Raw genomic sequence first — 18,836 nt, 5'->3', positions numbered from 1 at the left:
GGGGCCGGCGGTGGGTGCTGAGAAGTGCGTGGGTGCTGGGGGGTGGGTTGCTAATAAGTTCCTGCCCAGCTCGAGGGCCGGGAGGCCGGACTGGGACCGGAGGGGTCTGAATTCTCGGGAGCCTGTAAGTGGTGGGGCTGGGACCCGAGCCTCGATCGCTTGAAACAAGAGCTAGAGCTTCAGCGCCCCCCTCCCCCCACCCCGCGGCCTAGCAGGTAACCAGACGGGCCTGGGACAGAATCGGGACGAGGCGTGGGCAAGGGAGGAAAGAAGTTGTTCATTTCCCGGGCTGCAGCCAAGGCACAAAAATTCCTCCTAGGCGCCCGCACCCCTGCGCCCCTTCCTCCAGCGCGGGGCGCAGCAGTTGGGGGGGGGGGCGGGTACCAGCGCAGCAGGGGGGTAGGGGGGCTGGGGGTCGTGGAAGAGCCTGGGCCGCTTGGGGAGGGGGCGAGGTCCGGCACGAGGGAGGCGTCGCCCTGTCCAGTCGTCGCGCGCCTCGAGAGGGCTGGGGTCCGAGCGAGCGGGCCGAGCCGCGGCAGCGACGCCCCAGGGTGATGACCCTGCTCGGCCGGCCGGGACGCCCCGAGGCTCCGGGCGTCCTCCCGAGCGCACAGGGCGCCGCGGGCCCGGTCGGGCTTTTTTGAAATTTTCCGGGGCCGCTCGGCGGCGCTGCGATTGGCCGCGTCCCGGTAACCTCTATGCAAATGAGGCCGCGCCACCTCCGCGCCGCCCGAGACACCGCGAGCCGGCGGCCCGGCCAGGGGCATTCGCGCCGGGGCTGGGCGGGCGCACCCGGAGCCTGGCGGACGGGGACCCTGGGCGCCGCCCGTCCGGTGCCCGCGCGCGCCCCGCGCCGGGGGAACGCCTCGCCGGCTCTGCCGCCCCCTCCCCCACTCGAGCCCCCTCCCCTCCCCTCTCCTCCCCCGCGCCCGCCTGCCGGCACCACCTTCCACCCAGATCGTCTCTAAAGGGAGTTCTTGGTTTCCTCCGATTTCTTATGAACCCAGGATGGGCAGCAAGGAAGATGTGGGCAAGGGGTGTCCGGCGGCGGGCGGCGTCTCCAGCTTCACCATTCAGTCCATCCTGGGCGGGGGTCCCTCGGACGCGCCACGGGACCCCTCCGGCTGGCCGGCCAGGAAGCGCAGCCTGTCCGTGTCCTCGGAGGAGGAGGAGCCGGACGACGGCTGGAAAGCGCCCGTCTGCTTCTGCCCAGACCCGCACGGCCCCAAGGAACCGGGCCCCAAGCACCACCCCCCCATCCCCTTTCCTTGCCTGGGTAAGGACCGCACGCCGCCCGCGCGGCCGCGAGCCGGCTCTCGGGGAGGGACGCGCGCCCCGGGCCGCTCCCGGGGCCGCCCGGAGTCCGTAGGCGACAGAGGGGGGACGCGCGAGCGGCTGTCGCCCCTGCCGCCGGGCGCTGGGGAGGAGGAGGAGGCCGGGAACGCAGAGCCGGCCCTGCGCGGGCTTGGGGAAGGTGGGGTCGGAGGGAGAGTGACCACAGCGGGCTGGACACAGGCCCGCTCGCCTGGCTCGGCCGTCAGTGTCCCCTTTGCGCTTGGGATACTTTGCCAGCACGAGGTCTGGAAGCGGTCTGAAGGGTTGGCTGTCTCTGCTGGATCTCTGTCGTCCTGTCTCTCTCTTCCTCTCTCCCTCCATCCCTCTCCCTCTCCTCCTCCTCCTCCTCCTCCTCCTCCTCCTCCTGCTCCGAATGATTAGCACTCCACGATGATTGACAATGGTGCCTTTCACAGACGCTTCCTCTTTACAACATCTGATCCAGGCCAGCCCCGGCTGGTCCTCAGCCGCCGTCTCCCGACAAGGCCTGTGCGCACGGAACACTTCCAGCTCCGCTCTTGCCAGGCAAAAAAAAAAAAAAAAAAAATCGCCTTCAGAAACGATGCTAGTTCTTCCCCCCACAAAACTCACCTCCTTGCCACTTATCCTTTCAGGAATCTGGGGGGCGTGGAGACCCCCAGACCCCAGCCAGGGCTCCCTCTCCTACTGCTTGTCAAAAGCCAGGGTGCTGATCTGTAAGTGCCCGGGAGAGGGAGAAGAGGAAGAAGGGGCGTTCAGACCACCGCTGCGGCGCCGGCCAACTTTCAGAGCGCTGGAGGAGGGGGATCCGCCAGGTCCCCCCACTCCATGGCCTTCCTGTCTGTTCTCCCTTCCCAGGTACCCCCAAGGGCGTCGGCGGCGGCGGCGGCGGCGCGGGGCCGGCGAGCTCGGAGCGCACGCCGTTCCTCTCGCCCGCGCACCCGGACTTTAAGGAGGAGAAGGAGCGGCTGCTGCCCGCGGGCTCGCCTTCGCCGGGACCCGAGCGGCCGCGGGACGGCGGCGCCGAGCGGCAGGCGGGCGCGGCCAAGAAGAAGACGCGCACGGTCTTCTCCCGCAGCCAGGTGTACCAGCTCGAGTCCACCTTCGACATGAAGCGCTACCTGAGCAGCTCGGAGCGCGCCTGCCTGGCCTCCAGCCTGCAGCTCACCGAGACGCAGGTCAAGACTTGGTTCCAGAACCGCCGCAACAAGTGGAAGCGGCAGCTGTCGGCCGAGCTGGAGGCGGCCAACATCGCGCACGCCTCGGCGCAGACTCTCGTGGGCATGCCGCTCGTGTTCCGGGACAGCTCGCTCCTGCGGGTGCCGGTGCCGCGCTCGCTCGCCTTCCCCGCGCCCCTCTACTACCCGGGCAGCAACCTCTCGGCCTTACCGCTCTACAACCTCTACAACAAGCTGGACTACTGAGCTGCTGAGCCGGGACCACCCCGAGGGAGGGCCCCAGAGGAAGCAAGACACCGTGTGGATTCGGGAGCTCCTAGCCGCAGGCCTCCGACCCGCCTCGGGTGGGCTGCTTCTCGGGTACTGACTTGGCGGTCCTCGGGCCACAGAGCCCACTTGCCAAGCCCCCAGCAACCTACACCTGGACGGGGTGGCTCTGTGGGCAGGGGGTGTTCTCCGGAGGGGGTGGAGAGGTCTGGCCGGGTCAGCGTTGCCCAGGAAGGGAGCGGGGCATCAATAAAACGCCTACCTAGTCGGGCACGCTTTTCTCCCCAGAGACACACACCTGTACATATGTACATGCCCCCGCGCTGCGGAACTCGCCCCTAGGGGCTCTGGACACCGACCAGTCCAAACTCTTTCGTTTTCCCTCCGTCCTGAGGATGGGTAAGGGACGGAAGGGGGCCGGGGCAGATGTCAGATCTGTGAATATTTTTAAAGAGGAAACAACAATAATAATAACAATAACAATAATAATTATAATAAACCATTTTAAGCATCGTTGCTAACTTTTGCTGGGCCCGACCGTCCGGCGTGCAAACCTGCTGGGGGGTGTTTCTCCCTTACTTGGTGGGAGCCGGAGCCTCTGCAGTTGGTTGGAGAAGGCTGGCCGGTGAAGGGGGGCGAACCGGCCCAGGGGCTGAAGTTTGGGATCTGTGCCCCGAACCGGCTCCCAGCGTCCCGCCGGACGCCCCAAACCGAGCCACCTCGGGAGCGGGGTGCACCGGTACAAAGGCGGCGCGGCGGGTCGGGCTGGGAAGTGGCTCCGAACGCGCCTAGGAGGCTTGTCCTGAGCCCCGGGGCGTCGTGCAGTTCCTTTGTCACCGGCTCCTCCGGCCGCGGGGTGCACGGCAGGCGGGGCGGCGCTGCCCCGGGCCGGGGAATGAGCCCGTGGCTCAGTTCTCCAGAACCTGGTACCGCCCGACCCAGGTCGCGGGCGGCCGGTGCAGCCGCGTGGCCGTTGCGGCGCGGAGCTGGGTGCGGCGAGACGGCCGTTCGGTGGAGCAGGGATCGCAGCGCCGAGCAGCGGGAGGAGAGCGCGCCCGCCTCGCTCCGCCCCTGCACTGCGGGCTGGGCAGCTGGCATCACTCTGGGCCGAGCGGGCCGGGTTGCGGGCCGGCACGTGGCTGCTGGAGCCGAAGGAAACGGTGGCGCGTGGCCCAGGCGCCCCGAAGCCCCGCGCCCCGGCACCTGCAGCCAGCGCCGGGACTCGCGCAAGCCTGCCACCTGTTCGTCGGGAAACGTCGGGACAGGAAGCCTGGGCCCGTAGCAGCTAGGGGCTCGGCGTCACGTAGGGGTGCCCGGGCCAGAGCTGGGGTCTCCCAGACTCCTCCCGGGGGGACCCCCAGCTCAGCCGGTGCACACGCGCCCCGAGTCCGCAGCGCCCAGGCCTGCCTGGCCTCCCTTGCTTGCTAGCCGCGTCTCTGAGTTGAGAGGGAACGAGATTTTCCTGCGTCTCCTGAAAATGTCCAGGATTCTCTGCAACAGACCTTTGTCATTTAAATGCCTGTTCTCATCCGCTTGTGGCCCTATTTTCTTCTTCTCCGGGAAGATGTCACAAAGAGCACGATCTCCTTCAAAGTGACGTCCCAAGGATGGCCTCAGGAATTCACCTGCCAATGCAACTAGTTTAGTTGCTTTTTATTTTATTTTTTTTTACTCAATAAAAATTCAGTGGGCCTAAGGGACTTGCTGAGATCTATCGACGTACTGTTAGGAAACAGAAAAAAAAAGTGTCCAACGTGGTGTCTGTTTTCTGCTGATTTGGGGGAGGGGGTGCATTTTATTTCAGTGAGATTCTGTTTCCAGTTGGCCCACTTTGAATTCTCCTTTCCCTCCAGCTAGACTGTTTGAATATTCCATACAGTGAGAATCAGATGATTTTCAAAGGAATTCCTTGAATAGGAAGAGTCTGCCCATGTCAGCTTTGTGTACATTTCAGTTCACTGCATTCTTTTCAAGAGATGATAGTTTGAATAGTGTTGACTCAACTATCATTGGGCTTATGTCTCCTAGAGGAAGAGATTTCCTCTAAGCTGAGCAAGCAATCAATGTCCCAGTGATTTTGCCTTTAAACTTTTTTTCCCTTCTAGTTTGTCAAAGTAAATATTTCCTCTTTTTACTAATCCAGAAGTTACCAAAGGTGATCCCACAGGATAACTTTTACAAGTCCCTGTCATTGGCAACTAAGTACTCCCTCTCTCCTTCTATCCTCCTCCCCTCTCTCTCCCTCTCTCTCTTACTTTCTCCAGTGTATTTAAAATGTTATTCAGGACTCCATTGTTGCCAGGTTTCCTCAAGACTATCAATTCATTTGAATAATCAACAAACTCAGCCTCCTTCCAGGCTCTAAACTGGATTTCAAACATTGACGTTTCTTAAAACTCAAATCGAGTCCGGCTGCCCAGAGGGAGCTGGATCATACACACACTAGATAATGAAGTACACTCAGATTTTATTAGCTGGTAATTCATGCTCAGAATCTCCAAACACGAATGGAACTAAATAAGCAACTGGAAGAGAGAGAGAGAGAGAACCAAATGAAATTACTTGCAGCTAAATTTTTTAAAAAGCCATTAAAATACAGGCAGAGCCCTGCATTTTTACAAATTCTGAACTTAGCCCTGCTGTTGTTGAGAGAGAAGAGACAGAGAACCAAGGACCACATTTGGTGGGGAGGGATGAATCAGTCTTTGGGCAGTTACAGCATTAACTGGAACGCAGAAGGGGGTGTGTTTGTTCTGCTGACGATTTTTAAATTTTCAAACCCACCCCCCCAGTGAAAAGGACTACATAAAGAGCAACTGCACTTTTCCCTATTGATGTACCTTAAAGGTTAAAAACTTTAACCCCAACGATTTCCTTCCACTTCATAAAAAAATTACATAATAAGATCCTGCCCCCTCCAAAAGACAGTGGAGAGAGAGATTACAGCATAGATTAAATTGAAAAATTTCAAGAGTAATTGAATCAGTGAGCCAGCTACAAATTATTGCTTTTCTTGTATGGAGATAATTTCTTCTGTTTCTGAAGTATTCTAGAAAGAGAAAATGGAATGAACTGAGTCTGCAACTCTAGGGAGTTGCTGGTGCCTGGTGGGGTGGACAGGGAGAAGTTTGTAGTTGTCATCTTTAGGACCCTCCTAAAAAGTAGATCCAAAGGAAGATTTCCAGTATTCACACATTGCAAGGCAACGATTTGTTCTCCAATCTGGGCAGAGGTCCTACTGAGTGAGGTCTGGGCTGATAAATGCATCGCCCCAGAGACTGCCCAGTGCCTGGCACACAGTACCCTATATGGCTCAATAAATGTTGGCAGAAAGATGAAACCAAGAGCAAATAAGGATGCGTGTCTATGAATTCCGTAGGCCTTCAAAAATAGAGATATGTAAGGCCTTGCTTTACAATTAGAAACTCCAGGAAAAAAAAAATGAGAGGGGGGGGGGAAACCACAGTAAAATCATGCAATTAATTAGAGCAAGTATTTCCACCTCCCTCTCAGTTTTGAAAATCCTCATGGGCGTTTCATTCCTATTCAGCGAAAAGGACAATAATTTAGTTGCACGTAAGTTCCGAACCAAATGGAATTCTTGCAGCGGAGAAATTAACGGAGAGGAGGCGGACGCCTGGGTGGGGCTAAGAAAACGTCTTCCCCCGCCTCCTAGTCAGTGAACGGGCCGCGCGCCGGGCCGAGCGAAACTACGACTCCCAGCGTGCAGCACACGGACGGCCGAGGGCGTGAGCGCAGCAGCGTGGGCGCAAGGCACTCTGGGAGTCGTAGTTCCCAGGGCCGCGGCCCTCGCGCGCGGGTCTGGGCCTCCTCCGGGAACAAGAGACCACGTGAGGGAGGTGGGGGGGGGGGGGGAAATGGGACGGGGAAATAATAAAAAGGTGGCGGTTTAACCTTTGCTCCGGAACTGAATGCTTGGATGGCCCGCCGCTGGGCCGCGAGCGGACCAATCGGCGGCCGAGAGCGAGACGTTGGCGTTTGAAACCAGCCAATGGCAGGCGGAGGCCGGGGCTTCCGCTCCGCCTCCTTCGCTTAGCCCGCGAGTGCTCGGAGGGAAGAGTCGGCGGGCGGCGGCGGCCAGCGGCGAGGGGCGAGGGGCGAGCGCGCGGCTCCCGAGGAGAGGCCGAGGTAGCGGGCGCGGCGGCGGGGTCCCGCGGCGGGTCCTGCGGGGCGTCCTCGGGGCAGCCGTGTCCCCTCCGGTGCCACCTTAGTAGCGCCTCGTGGGGGTGGGGGGCGGCAGGCCCGGGGCGGGGGCGGGGCGGGGGCGCGTGAGCTTGGCGGGCCGGGGCGGGGGGCGCGCGAACTTGGCGGGTCGCACCGGGCCGGGACGGACCGGGCCGGGCAGCTCGGGGGCTCCCGGGGCAGCGGCGGCGGGTCCGGGGGCGGCCGAGGGCGGTGGGCGGGGGTGGGGGGGGGGGCGGGGCGCCCAGTCGGCGGCGCGGCCGAGTGCGCATGCGCGGAGTCCCCGCGCGGACCCTGAGCGCGCGCGCGTCCATCCATCCATCCATCCATTCATCCGTCCGTCCGTCCGTCCGTCCACCCGCCCGCCCGCCCGCCCGCCCGCAGATGACCGGCTCGAACGAGTTCAAGCTGAACCAGCCGCCCGAGGACGGCATCTCGTCGGTCAAGTTCAGCCCCAACACGTCGCAGTTCCTGCTGGTGTCCTCGTGGGACACGTCGGTGCGCCTCTACGACGTCCCGGCCAACTCGCTGCGGCTCAAGTACCAGCACACGGGCGCCGTGCTCGACTGCGCCTTCTACGTGCGTGCCCGCGGGGTGGGGTGGGTGGGTGGGCGGGGATCGGGGATCTGGTATCGGGGATGGGGGGACCGGGCATCCTCCCTCCCCTCCCGGCTGTCCCCCGGCCTCGCAGTGGCATGCCCGGGCCGTCCTGTCCTGTCTCCCCTAGGACCCGACGCACGCATGGAGCGGCGGCTTGGACCATCAGCTGAAGATGCACGATTTGAACACGGACCAAGGTATAGAAACCGGGCCGTGTTGTTGCTTGCGAATTTTTTTTTTCTCTTTTCCCCTTTTCCTGGGCTTGTGTGTGCCCAGGGTTCTAGACCTGTGTGTGTGTGTTTAGGAAGCGTCGTTCCCGAGACATTGATAGTTTTAAGTTTATTTATTTATTTATTTATTTATTTTTTTGCTTTTTGGGTCGCACCCAGCGATGCACAGGGGTTCCTCCTGGTTCATGCACGATTCAGGAATGACTCCTGGCCAGTGCACGGGGGAACCCTAGGGGATGCTGGGAACTGAACCCGGGTCGGCTGCCTGCAAGGCAAAAGCCCTACCCGCTGTGGTATATCACTCCAGCCCCAAGGGCTCTAAGTTTTTAGAACGATGTCGTTCTGCTTTGATGCCAAGTGGCCAGGGTTTGGGGACCGTGTTGAAAGGGGCGTGGAACACAATGGGGGTGTGTTTTGCGGTGGCGCCTAAGGGGATGCCCAGCCCTCGGTTAGGGGAAGTGGCCCTGGCCCCTTGGACCTTTCTGCCTGGGAGCTTGTCAGGAGTTTTGAGAACAGTGGTGCTCCAGAGTTCACTCTTAGCAAGTGGAAGGAAGGAAGATGAGCATTGAAAATAGCGAATCCCGCCCAGGCAGCGTAGAAATTCTGCTTCCTTTACTTGGTGGTATGTTTCATTTCTTGGATATGAAACGACATCAGATGTTTCCTGGTTCCTTGGGAGCAGAGCAGAGATGGGAACTGTAATACATTGGGCCTGCATGGAGCTTTCTAGGGAAGTGGGCGTAGGTTGGAGGGGAGAGTTGGCCGGTGTTAGGATGGGTAGGAATTGGGCACAATATTTTGTCTAAAAAAAACCCCCCAAAACTCAGTACTAGTCAAAAGAGGGATTTGCGTGAAAATTACTTTGTATAACTTACAACTACAGATGTTTGATTTTGTTTGTTGGTAACTTATTCTCCATAGTAAGTTTGCTTACAGGTCTTATTTTTTAGTGGAAAAACGCCAAGAAGCAAGTGTATTCAGTGCTTGAAGTCATAAAGAAGTAATTATCTGGTTATTCATGGAAGATACTTGTTGATACTTAAGTGAAGTTTCCTGTTTAAGGATGGGGACACTCATTCTTTGTTGTGTTTTTCGTGTACAAACAGCATTTGTTCCATGAATGAATGAGCGTGTGAAGTTTTGAAATTAAAAGGAAGGAAATTGTGAGTTGGACATTTGTCCCACACGAAACCCTTAGAACTCTCAGATGATATTATTTTTTTAAGAAACATTGACTTTAAGCGTGATCAGTTTTATTCAGAGCCAGAAGACCAGGGATCTCCACTCATACAGCAGGTGTTTCTTGGGCACCTGCCACATAGACATCAGAAACCCTGCTGAGATAATCACCAGAGTTAAATGTGTCCTTGACTTTTAAGGACTCTCGACTAGGTAGGAGTTAAGTGAGTTCAAGGTAACCGGAAGTGCAGGTCTGCATGACAGGTATCAGAGGCACTGGGGGGTGCGCGGCGAGCAGGGGGCTGCTCTGAAGTCTGCAGTTGTGTTGCGGATGCTGCTGCAGAGCTGGGGGACGCAGAGTTGTTAGTATCGAATGAGTGTTTCCTCTTGTTGTTAACCTGACTCTTAAGTGGAGTAAAGCAGCCCCCCCCATCCCCCCCCAGAAAACCTTGTTGGAACGCACGATGCCCCCATCAGATGTGTGGAATACTGTCCGGAAGTGAACGTGATGGTCACTGGGAGTTGGGATCAGACGGTGAAATTGTGGGATCCCAGAACTCCTTGTAACGCCGGCACCTTCTCTCAACCCGAAAAGGTAGGCGTTAATGTTCCTGGTGGGACGTAATGATTCTCGGGTGATCTGAGCTGATGTGTGTGGGGAATACAGTGTATTAAGAGGTCAGAGTTGACGGGGGATGCCGCTCATGGTAAAGCACTGGCCGTGTGTGTGTGTGTGTCTGTGTGTGTGTGGCCTGGTTTGGTTCCTGCACCACCGAGAAGCATCATAACAGCACACACACAAAGAGTCTGTCCTATGCACCCAAGCTAAAGGGTTTTGATGTTAATGAGAATGAATTCTGACAGCGTTATTTCCTTTCGGTGGTTGTACTCGGAAGCTCCTGCCCAGAGCAGACCCACCTCCGTGCCTTGCTCATGCTTGAAGCCTCCCCGGGCGGGACCCGTTTGGTGGGGACTGGATGGATGTGCCCAGACCGGAAGGGGCTGGACCCTCCTCCTCTTCCCATAGCCCCCCAGGTGCTTTTTGTCGGCTGCTACAGGGAGAAAGGTGTCCAAACCCCCTGACCTTGCTCCTGGCTTCATGTCCTGACACACGGTGCAGTTGGAAGGCTCCCATGAACCAGTCTTCCTGAAACGCGTGAAACCTTGGTATTATTCTAACCTTTCGCTGTCTAACAATGAAAGTAATTGAGCATTGTCGCTGTTCATTAGACCTATCAGGTGGTGGCTGGAGATGGATTGTTGTGGCCCGTTCAAGGAATCCTTCGCGTTGCTCTGTTCCTCAGTGTAAACGTGCTAGTCCGTTTCTGTTGGCCGTCATTGTATACTGTCGTGCATCCGAAGAGCTATTATTTGTGTCACATCACAGTCGACTCTACTCCTGGCAGGACCTTTGTTCGGAATAAAATAATTGCATTGTTTCTAGTTTTGATTTATGGTTGTACGGAGCAGGTTAAGGGCAATGATGAATCGCCGACAGAATACCATTTAATGGACAGCCACACTGAATCAAGCTGCTTATTGGTTCAGCAAGGTTCATTATGTCACCTTTTTTTTCTAATGCTTTCTTTGATAAATGTATATACCTAGTCAGTAGCATGACAGTGGTTTCACTTGATTTACGATCGGTGGGGAGAGAAGGCACCGGGAGAAGCTTGTGTGTCCCCTGGATAGTAAAGATTTAAGAAAAAATTCCCAGTCTGATTGTGTTGTGAGGAATCCATCTCTCTCCGGAGTCTGTCGTTTTTGTTTGGGGCTTCACAGATGTCTAGGTAAATTACCATTTTTCAAGCAAGCTTGTAAATAAACTAAGCTAAATCTGATGTTTTTCCCCTCAATGTGCTTTTATTAAATCAGTTCTTTTCTAATCATATTGTAGAGACTGTGGGGGTAGTGTATTGTTTTCTGACTGGTGGTTTATACTTAGCATGATAGTGATTGCTAACTCTGGATTAATTGTTGAATCTATAGAATCGTATGTCTTAACATGTGTCCTCTTCATTTAAGAAAATTTTAATGATTCGTTTTTAAAATATTAGGAATTACTTATTAACTGAAAGTAATCAGTTGCATGTGTGTTTTATGTGTGTGTATATATATATATGCATGTATATACATTTATGGTCTAGATTTTAAAAGAACTGTTTAAAAGAAATGAAATGACCTTTTGCCAGTGTTTTCATGAATTTACTCTCTCGGATTCCCAAGTAACATGTTTGGGGAGAAAAACATTTAAAGTGCTTGTTAGAAATTTTATGATTTAGTACAAAGACAGTTTTTTATGGAAGTTGTCTCAGTATTGCAGAAAAGACGTGTGTGTGTGTGTGTGTGTGTGTGTGTGAGAGAGAGAGAGAAAATCAGTGTTCGGGGAGATGGTGCTTTTAAAATTTTCCCTGAAGATAACTTTTGTCTGAGTGTTCAGTGTGACATCAGGGTACAAGAATTTGCCTTGTCAGATGCCAGAGCGATATTCTTGTCTCGTAATTTTAAGTTCACATATCACCCAAAAGGGCTTAGCAGATAATCACCTTCCTGCAAAGACCTATTGATGGTGACAGCTGGATAAATCAGGGTGTTTAGAGTTCAGTGAATTCTTCTAGAAGAGAGCAAAATAACTGGAAGTGACTGCTGTAGGAAAAGCCAGAACCCCACTGAAAGTTACCTTGAGTGGAAAACTTTATTGTCTTTTTAAAATGACTTGTTTAGTAATTGCTCTTAGTGGTGAAAATAATTCTCGAGTGCTTTTACTTGAAATCTCTCGTAGAGTATTCAAGGACATCTTAGGGTTTGTGCCAACAGTGGGTTTGAGCAGTCGGAGTTGAAATCTGTTGCCTGGTTTGGGGGGCCTGGCCCCAGTGGCTTCACGGGTGGCGCCCCGCACGCCCCCCAGAAGGCCGTTGCCAGGCAGGGCGGTGGACGTTAACGACTTCGGTCTGTTTTGGAAGGTGTACACCCTCTCCGTGTCGGGGGACCGCCTGATCGTGGGCACCGCGGGCCGCCGCGTGCTGGTGTGGGACCTGCGCAACATGGGCTACGTGCAGCAGCGCCGGGAGTCCAGCCTGAAGTACCAGACCCGCTGCATCCGGGCCTTCCCCAACAAGCAGGTGCTGGGCCCTCCCCCGCCCCTTTGTTCCCTTGCCCGGCCCAGAGGCTGATTTGGCCGCTGCTCCTGGACCTTTGTTTCCTCGGTTTTCCCTTGAGTGATGATTGGGAGCTGCTGCTGGGATAGATTTTCAGCAGCCTCCTGTTAAAGAAAGGTACGTGACGTGGGAATCCAGTCTTAGGCAAGATCTTGATGTTCAGGGTGGCGATTTGCCAACGGTGCGTCCTTTTTCTGGTTCCTTCCTGCTTTTACAGGTCTAGAGTCATCACAGAGATGGCAATTAAGAAACCAGGGAATTCAAATTCGGGTGTGAAAATGAAAGATGCGGGAGTTTGCCATGTCTAATTTTTGCTTCATGACCCTAATACTAATACAGTTCTTCCAGTTGTGCGGCCACTCCTGACTGCTCAGGATGCTTCCTGGCAGGGCTCTGGGGACCAGATACAGTATTAGGGGTGGAACCCAGGTTGCCTGATGCACGGCTGGCACCTTACCCCGCCATACCCTCAGCCTACCAAAAAGTTTCTCCCCACTATGATCCCTAAACTTGGATCTTGAGAGAATGTTGCCAAGGTTAAGATGCAGAGTCCCTCTTAGAGAGACAGACCTGTGAGGAATGAGGTGGTCACCTGCGGTTGTCAGTGCTAAATGAGATGATTTCACTAGCGAGTTTCTTCTCCCCCTTAAAAGTGTGAGGGCAGGGGCCAGAGTGTAGTACAGTGGTTAGGGCGTTTGCCTCGCGTGCAGAAAGCGTGAGGGTATTGGTGGTATGGTCAGCCGCTATTGGAATTTTTCATGAAGAAAATTCATTGCAAATAACTGGTTTATTTAGAAGTTTTATGATTGATCTTGAAGCATTTTTGTTTTCTTCCTGACCCTTTACCTTAAAAAGCTAGTACCTGATTTTTTTGGGTGGGAAGTTGTATGTTTCTAATGAAGATCAAGAATTACATTTATGTAAAAGTAACAGATTTAAATGCCTGACTGAAATAAGTTACATGTTTTTTTATATTAAGGATTTTTTTGTTTATCTAAAACTTTTCCTCCTCTCTACATATTTAAACATAAATATTTATAGTCAGTGTTTAGAATATTTTTTTTCCTTCACACACAGGTAGCTTTTTTTTTTTTTTTTTTTGCTTTTTGGGTCACACCTGATGATGCACGGGGGTTCCTCCTGGCTCTGCACTCAGGAGTTACTCCTGGCGGTGCTCAGGGGACCGTATGGGATGCTGGGAATCGAACCTGGGTTGGCCGTGTGCAAGGCAAACGCCCTACCCGCTGTGCTATCTCTCCAGCCCCTCACAGGTAGCTTTTCAGGAACGAACCTTCATATCTTAGAATTTAAAGTGGTTAAAAGTAGTTGGTTCACAGAGAGTACGGTGGTTAAGACGTTTTCCTGGCAAGCAAAGTTGGAGCACCACATACAAACCCCTGAGCACCATCGAGTGATCCCCGAGTCAGAGCTTGGAGTAAGCCTGTGCACTGACTGTTGTAGCCCAAAACAAAAACAATCAAAATACAGATTTCCTGTTTATCTTCCCTCATCCACAGAGTGTCATTTCAAGAAGAAATGGGGATTTGAAATTATAAATCATTATTATTGCTGAAAAATCCGAGTTATCATTGCTAAGTCGTTATGGCTGGAAATCTAAATTTGAGTCCCTGAGCGCAGGTAGAATAAAGTAGAAGGCTGCTTTCCAGGTGATTCTGATTATTGATAGCCCAGTTGAAGTAAACAGTTCTTAGAGATGCAGAGGCGTAGCAGCAAGGAAAACATATTTCTGTGGGACAGTTGATTCCTTTCAGGACAGCAAATAATAATCGGAGTGTTTTGGGACCACACCTGGTCGTGTCAGGACTTCTTGCTGTGCACCCTCCATGATGATCGAAGGTTTGAAACTTATGTTTGGATTTGACAAAGCAGTGGACATCACAGTGAAGAGAACTAGTGATGGTCTAATTAATTTTTTTATATAATAGATTTTAGCATTCCTAAACTTTTGAAGTGATCATTAATTACATTCTACTGTTCAAGTACTTTAAAAAAATTTTTTTTTTGTTTTCCTTTTTGGGTCACACCCAGCGATGCTCAGGGGTTACTCCTGGTTCATGCACTCAGGAACTATTCCTGGCCGTGCTCAAGGGACCATATGGGATGCTGGGGATCGAACCCGGGTCGGGCCGCGTGCAAGGCAAACGCCCTACCCGCTGTGCTATCGCTCCAGCCCCCCCCCCAAATGTATTTTTTAGAAAAAATTTTGAAATAATCTTCATGTGGGTTGAGTATGGGAGTTAATGGCCTTCTCTTTGGAAACTGAATTCATCATTTTTGACCTTCTCTGGTCCCCCCTGGCAGGGCTATGTGTTAAGCTCCATTGAAGGCCGAGTGGCTGTTGAGTACTTGGACCCAAGCCCTGAGGTGCAGAAGAAGAAGTACGCCTTCAAGTGTCACCGACTGAAAGAGAACAACATTGAGCAGATCTACCCAGTCAATGCCATTTCCTTTCACAACATCCACAACACATTCGCGACAGGTGAAGTATGGCATACTCTCCTAGCCAGAATACCAAGGTCACACAGTTTGGAGATGACTCAAAGGGCCGGAACACGTGGTTTAGATGCGGGGCGGGGGGCTCAGGTTCGACTGCATGGTCCTTGGCACAACTCTGTGGCTCAGAATCCCCCCCCAGAAGAAATCACCTTCCACCCCATGAACTTTTGCTGTTCTTTCAATACTAAACATCTATATTTGAGCTTTTTTTTTTTTAATTATTATAAAGTGCACTTGATGCTTTGGAGGGGAATCTGATAGACTAATTCTTGGGAGAAATTGTAGCTTTTAGGACCTTAAAGATGGACCACTTTCGATTCCCAGCATCCCACATGGTCCCCCGAACACCTCCAGGAGTAATTCCTGAGTGCATGAACCAGGAGTAACTCCTGTGCATCGCTGGGTATGACCCAAAAAGCAAAAAAAAAAAAATAATAATAATAAAAATAAAAATAAAAGGATGAACCACTAAGGTCATGGTTCTTCCGGTGTCTCTCGAGAGCCTTTTTAACTCTTGGGAAATCACTTGCAGGTGGTTCTGATGGGTTTGTAAATATTTGGGATCCCTTCAACAAAAAGCGGCTGTGTCAGTTCCACCGGTACCCCACCAGCATCGCCTCCCTGGCCTTCAGTAATGATGGGACCACGCTCGCAATAGCATCATCATATATGTATGAAATGGACGACACGGAGCATCCTGAAGATGGTATCTTCATTCGCCAAGTGACAGATGCCGAAACAAAGCCCAAGTGAGTACGCTTCACCTGTGTTTGAGCCTTTTCTTGCATTCAACCCCGGACTTATTAATTTTTCTAAATTCATGAATAGCATTGTTGATGCCTGCTCGATATTGCAGCCGACTGTAGGGTTGGAGTTGATTTTATCTTGTTCGCCCAAGCTTTCAATATCCGTAGGTTGATAGACGTCTGATGGATAAAATTGTGCCTAGTTGTTTTGTAGAGAAGAATGTCAAACTCTCATTCTTCTTGAATAGGCATTATTCTTTGAACCTCTGGAGTTATTACCAGCTCATTCCTTCAAAATTAAGTTGAAGAATTCAAGAATAATTTATTTTAGCAAATTCTATTTAAGATATGTAAGAATTTGAACTGCCAAAATTCTTTCCTCTCCATGGAGGTTGTTTCTTTAGTATTTACACGAAGCGAATGACCTTCAGGTCTGACTGGAAACCCAGAGTAATATGGCCTTGTCTGAAATAGCAAATTTCCTTACTTTGGAAATTTTCATAGATGTCTTTGGCGCTTGTTGATGGAGAGGAACCATTTACTTTTTTTTTTTTTCGGCCTCAGAAGGGCAGAACTCGACTGAGTTCCCTGCATCAGACCGAAGGGAAAACGAATTCTTGGGCACATTTAAAACCCTGGGCTGACCGACCCCGGGTGTGTTTGTCCCTCTGCCCTGGCCCCAGAGGAAGTTCGTGATAAACACTGATGCAGAAGCCAACTGTTTTCAGGATTGCTGTAGTCCGAGTGAGACGCTGTGGTTCCCTGGGCTACCTTGGTTAGGCCCCGAGAGGGCAGAGGGCAGAAGAGCGTCCGTAGACGTCGACTTGGCTCTAGCAGAGACGGTAGCATGTGAGGCCTGTTGGGTGAAGGGCTGTGTTGCATCTAATCGCTCGCTTTGTGTCTCCTGTCCTGGCTGGCCGTTTTGATCTCATGCTGTTCTTTTTTTCTTTTGAACTTGTAGGTCACCATGTACTTGACAAGATTTCATTTACTTAAGTGCCATGTTGATGATAATAAAACAATTCGTACTCCCCAGTGGTGGATTGATTACTATTAACAAAGAAGCCAGGGAAAAATACTAATTTTAATACTATAAGAACCTGAAAATAATGGAAAAGAGGTTTTTATTGAATTTTTTTTTTTCAATAAATTCTTTCTTAAATGCATGAGATGTTTGATGGTTTGCTGCGTTCAAGGTGTTCGGACAAACAGTATCGGAGGGCAGTAACTGCACTTTGACCTGGATTTTTCCATTGTGGAAATAAATGTTTGTAAATAAATCTGGGCAATACAAATCCCCTTGCATTCTTTGTGGGCTTGAAATGGTGGAGGAAGAGGCTCTTGAACCATTTGTTTCTCTTGCTGGTTCGAGTTGGTAATTCTAAAAAGATGCTTCAGACTGCCTCATGAGGAGGTTAATCTACAATTAAACAATATTTCCTCTTGGCCGTCCATTATTTTCAGAAGCAGATGGTTCATCATTTCCTGGGCTGTTAAACAAAGCGAGGTTAAGGTTAGACTCCTGGGAATCAGCTAGTTTTCAATCTTATTAGGGTGCAGAAGGAAAACGAATAAGAAAACCTCCTAACATCATTTCGAGACTGTAAACAATTATTTATTAGCAAACAATTGATCCCAGAAGGGCAAATTGTTTGAGTCAGTAATGAGCTGAGAAAAGACAGAGCATCTCTGTGTATTTGGAAAAATAATTGTAACGTAATTGCAGTACATTTAGACAGGCATCTATTTGGACCTGTTTCTCTCTCTAAATGAATTTTTGGAAACATTAACGAGGTTTTCATATTTCTCTGACTTTATGTAGTTCTCTTGGCCATTGTGGCTGCCCAGCCGCTGGTGATTAAGGCCAGAAAGAAAAAAAATGATAATAGTGAGAATGAGATTCATTTGTCCGTAATGCCCCGAAGCAGAACACGAACTTAGCTTGGCCTGTTCGTGGTAGTTCCAGACCGTAATGACAAGTGTGTGTCTCAGCATCGGGTTGGGCCTTGATGAAATTCATTTCGTTCGTTTGAAAAAAAAACTGTTTCAGTGCAGAGCGAGGTCGTGTGTTTCTTAAATACGTCGATGAAAACAGTGTCAGCCCGAACCCATCTTTTGAAATGTATTTTCTTCATTGCAGGTCCACCTAATCATCTCGTGAAAGTGGTTTCTCTGTGGAAAGCTTTTTTTTTTGTTTGGCTTCCTACACATGCGTGTGTCTCCCTAAGGGGCGCGCTGTCTGTCTGCATTGTGGCCGTGTTGTTGAGTGTGTGGATTTCTCTGTTTCTCTTGTCTGCTGAACACTGGTGTGTGTGCGTGCGTGTGTGTGTGTGTGCGCCTGTGTGTATGCGTGTGTGCTCGCACCTCTCACACCGACACCGTGACGCTGTGCGGGCCGCGGCGCCTTTGTCCTCACGTGGTGTGAGAGAGAGTGGTGCCCCCCGCCAGCCCAGCTGCTGTTTAGGGGCAACTTGAGTTTTTGTTGTAAAAGTGACCTGTGCTAGACCTGACCTGTTATTGCTGTGCAGTCGAATAAATCTGAGATTCTGAATCCCTAACTGTTGGGTGTTTTTAACTGTGGTAATTAACGCAATTTACTTCATCAAGAGGCTCTGCAAAGCAGGACTCCCCTGCGAAGGGCCTGGTGGGGTGACATTGTGCCTGCAGGGCCACCCTGCCTGGGGTAATTACGTCTCTCCCATGGACGCAGGGCTCCCGGCCTGGGCAAAGTGAATCGCTGGACAGCTGCCATTTCCCTGTGCCCTCTGCTGAGTTGGCAGTGCCTCAGCCACTGCGGCTTCCCGGCCAGGCCCGGGCTGCGTGGTGACTGCCGGGGCGGGGAGCCCCGCTCTGCACGCTCGTGCCTGGCCATCGACTGGCCAGTCTGTCCAACACCCCTCACAGTGGCGATGTGAAAGTCATCACTGCTAGGTAAAGGTCAAAAGATGTATTTTAAAGGTCATTTAACTAAAGGAGAATTAATACTAAGGTGACCTCCTAACACGATGTTGGATGGCTTTCTTTCTCTTTTATTTTTTTAAGTTTTTGGTTTTGGGCCACACCTGGTAGTGCTCAGGGATCACTCCTGGTGGTGCTAGGGAGGACCATCATGAGGTGCCAAGGATCAGACCTAGGTTGGCCTTGGGAACTTGAGAAAGAGCACCGCGGGTAAGGCACTTGCCTTGTATGCGACTGACCCGGGTTCAATTGCTGGCACCCCATACGGTTCCCCAAGCTCTACCAGGAGTGATTCCTGAATGCAGAGCCAGGAGTAACCTCTGAGCATCGCCAGGTGTGGGGATACCCCCGCCCCCCCCAAAAAAAGCCTAACAAAAAGAAATCCAGGTTGGCCTCTGCTGTCCCCTCGCCCTTGGGTGAGTGGTGGTGTCAGTTTTGGTGTTACGGTTTTGGGCTGTAAGTTTCATCTTGGCGGTCTCCCGAGCA

At 52.1% G+C, this 18,836-nt stretch overlaps 2 protein-coding genes across 3 annotated transcripts; both read left to right on the top strand.

The window, feature by feature from the left end:
* Window positions 1-1,008: 1,008 nt before the first annotated feature.
* On the top strand, window positions 1,009-2,738 carry HMX2 (H6 family homeobox 2). The gene is made up of 2 exons (XM_056108939.1): window positions 1,009-1,276; window positions 2,173-2,738. Exons 1-2 carry the CDS (start codon window positions 1,009-1,011, stop codon window positions 2,736-2,738), a joined length of 834 nt encoding a protein of 277 aa, XP_055964914.1.
* A 4,055-nt stretch (window positions 2,739-6,793) lies between these two features.
* On the top strand, window positions 6,794-17,648 carry BUB3 (BUB3 mitotic checkpoint protein). 2 transcript variants are annotated; one of them, XM_056108937.1, is made up of 8 exons: window positions 6,794-6,908; window positions 7,347-7,541; window positions 7,690-7,759; window positions 9,415-9,566; window positions 11,935-12,093; window positions 14,452-14,629; window positions 15,179-15,395; window positions 17,533-17,648. In XM_056108937.1, the coding sequence occupies exons 2-8, from the start codon at window positions 7,347-7,349 to the stop codon at window positions 17,540-17,542; spliced, it is 981 nt and encodes a 326-aa protein (XP_055964912.1). In that variant the 5' UTR covers window positions 6,794-6,908; the 3' UTR covers window positions 17,543-17,648. The 2 variants fall into 2 exon arrangements, with proteins under 2 accessions (XP_055964912.1, XP_055964911.1); XM_056108936.1 differs by lacking the exon at window positions 17,533-17,648 and adding an exon at window positions 16,354-16,563.
* The last annotated feature ends 1,188 nt before the right edge of the window (window positions 17,649-18,836 follow it).

The sequence above is a fragment of the Sorex fumeus genome, unplaced genomic scaffold (assembly GCF_029834395.1).
Source record: "Sorex fumeus unplaced genomic scaffold, SorFum_2.1 ptg000234l, whole genome shotgun sequence".
NCBI classification, from domain to species: Eukaryota; Metazoa; Chordata; class Mammalia; order Eulipotyphla; family Soricidae; genus Sorex; species Sorex fumeus.
This window is presented reverse-complemented; position numbering and strand designations above follow the sequence as displayed.

Excerpts from the sequence above, each read along its gene's own strand:
- BUB3 (XM_056108936.1), top strand. The coding sequence starts at position 7,347 with ATGACCGGCTCGAACGAGTTCAAGCTGAACCAGCCGCCCGAGGACGGC. Across the intron at positions 7,542-7,689 it reads TGCTCGACTGCGCCTTCTAC|GACCCGACGCACGCATGGAG; the intron begins GTGCGTGCCCGC and ends TGTCTCCCCTAG. Across the intron at positions 14,630-15,178 it reads CCACAACACATTCGCGACAG|GTGGTTCTGATGGGTTTGTA; the intron begins GTGAAGTATGGC and ends AATCACTTGCAG.
- HMX2 (XM_056108939.1), top strand. The coding sequence starts at position 1,009 with ATGGGCAGCAAGGAAGATGTGGGCAAGGGGTGTCCGGCGGCGGGCGGC. Across the intron at positions 1,277-2,172 it reads CATCCCCTTTCCTTGCCTGG|GTACCCCCAAGGGCGTCGGC; the intron begins GTAAGGACCGCA and ends CTCCCTTCCCAG.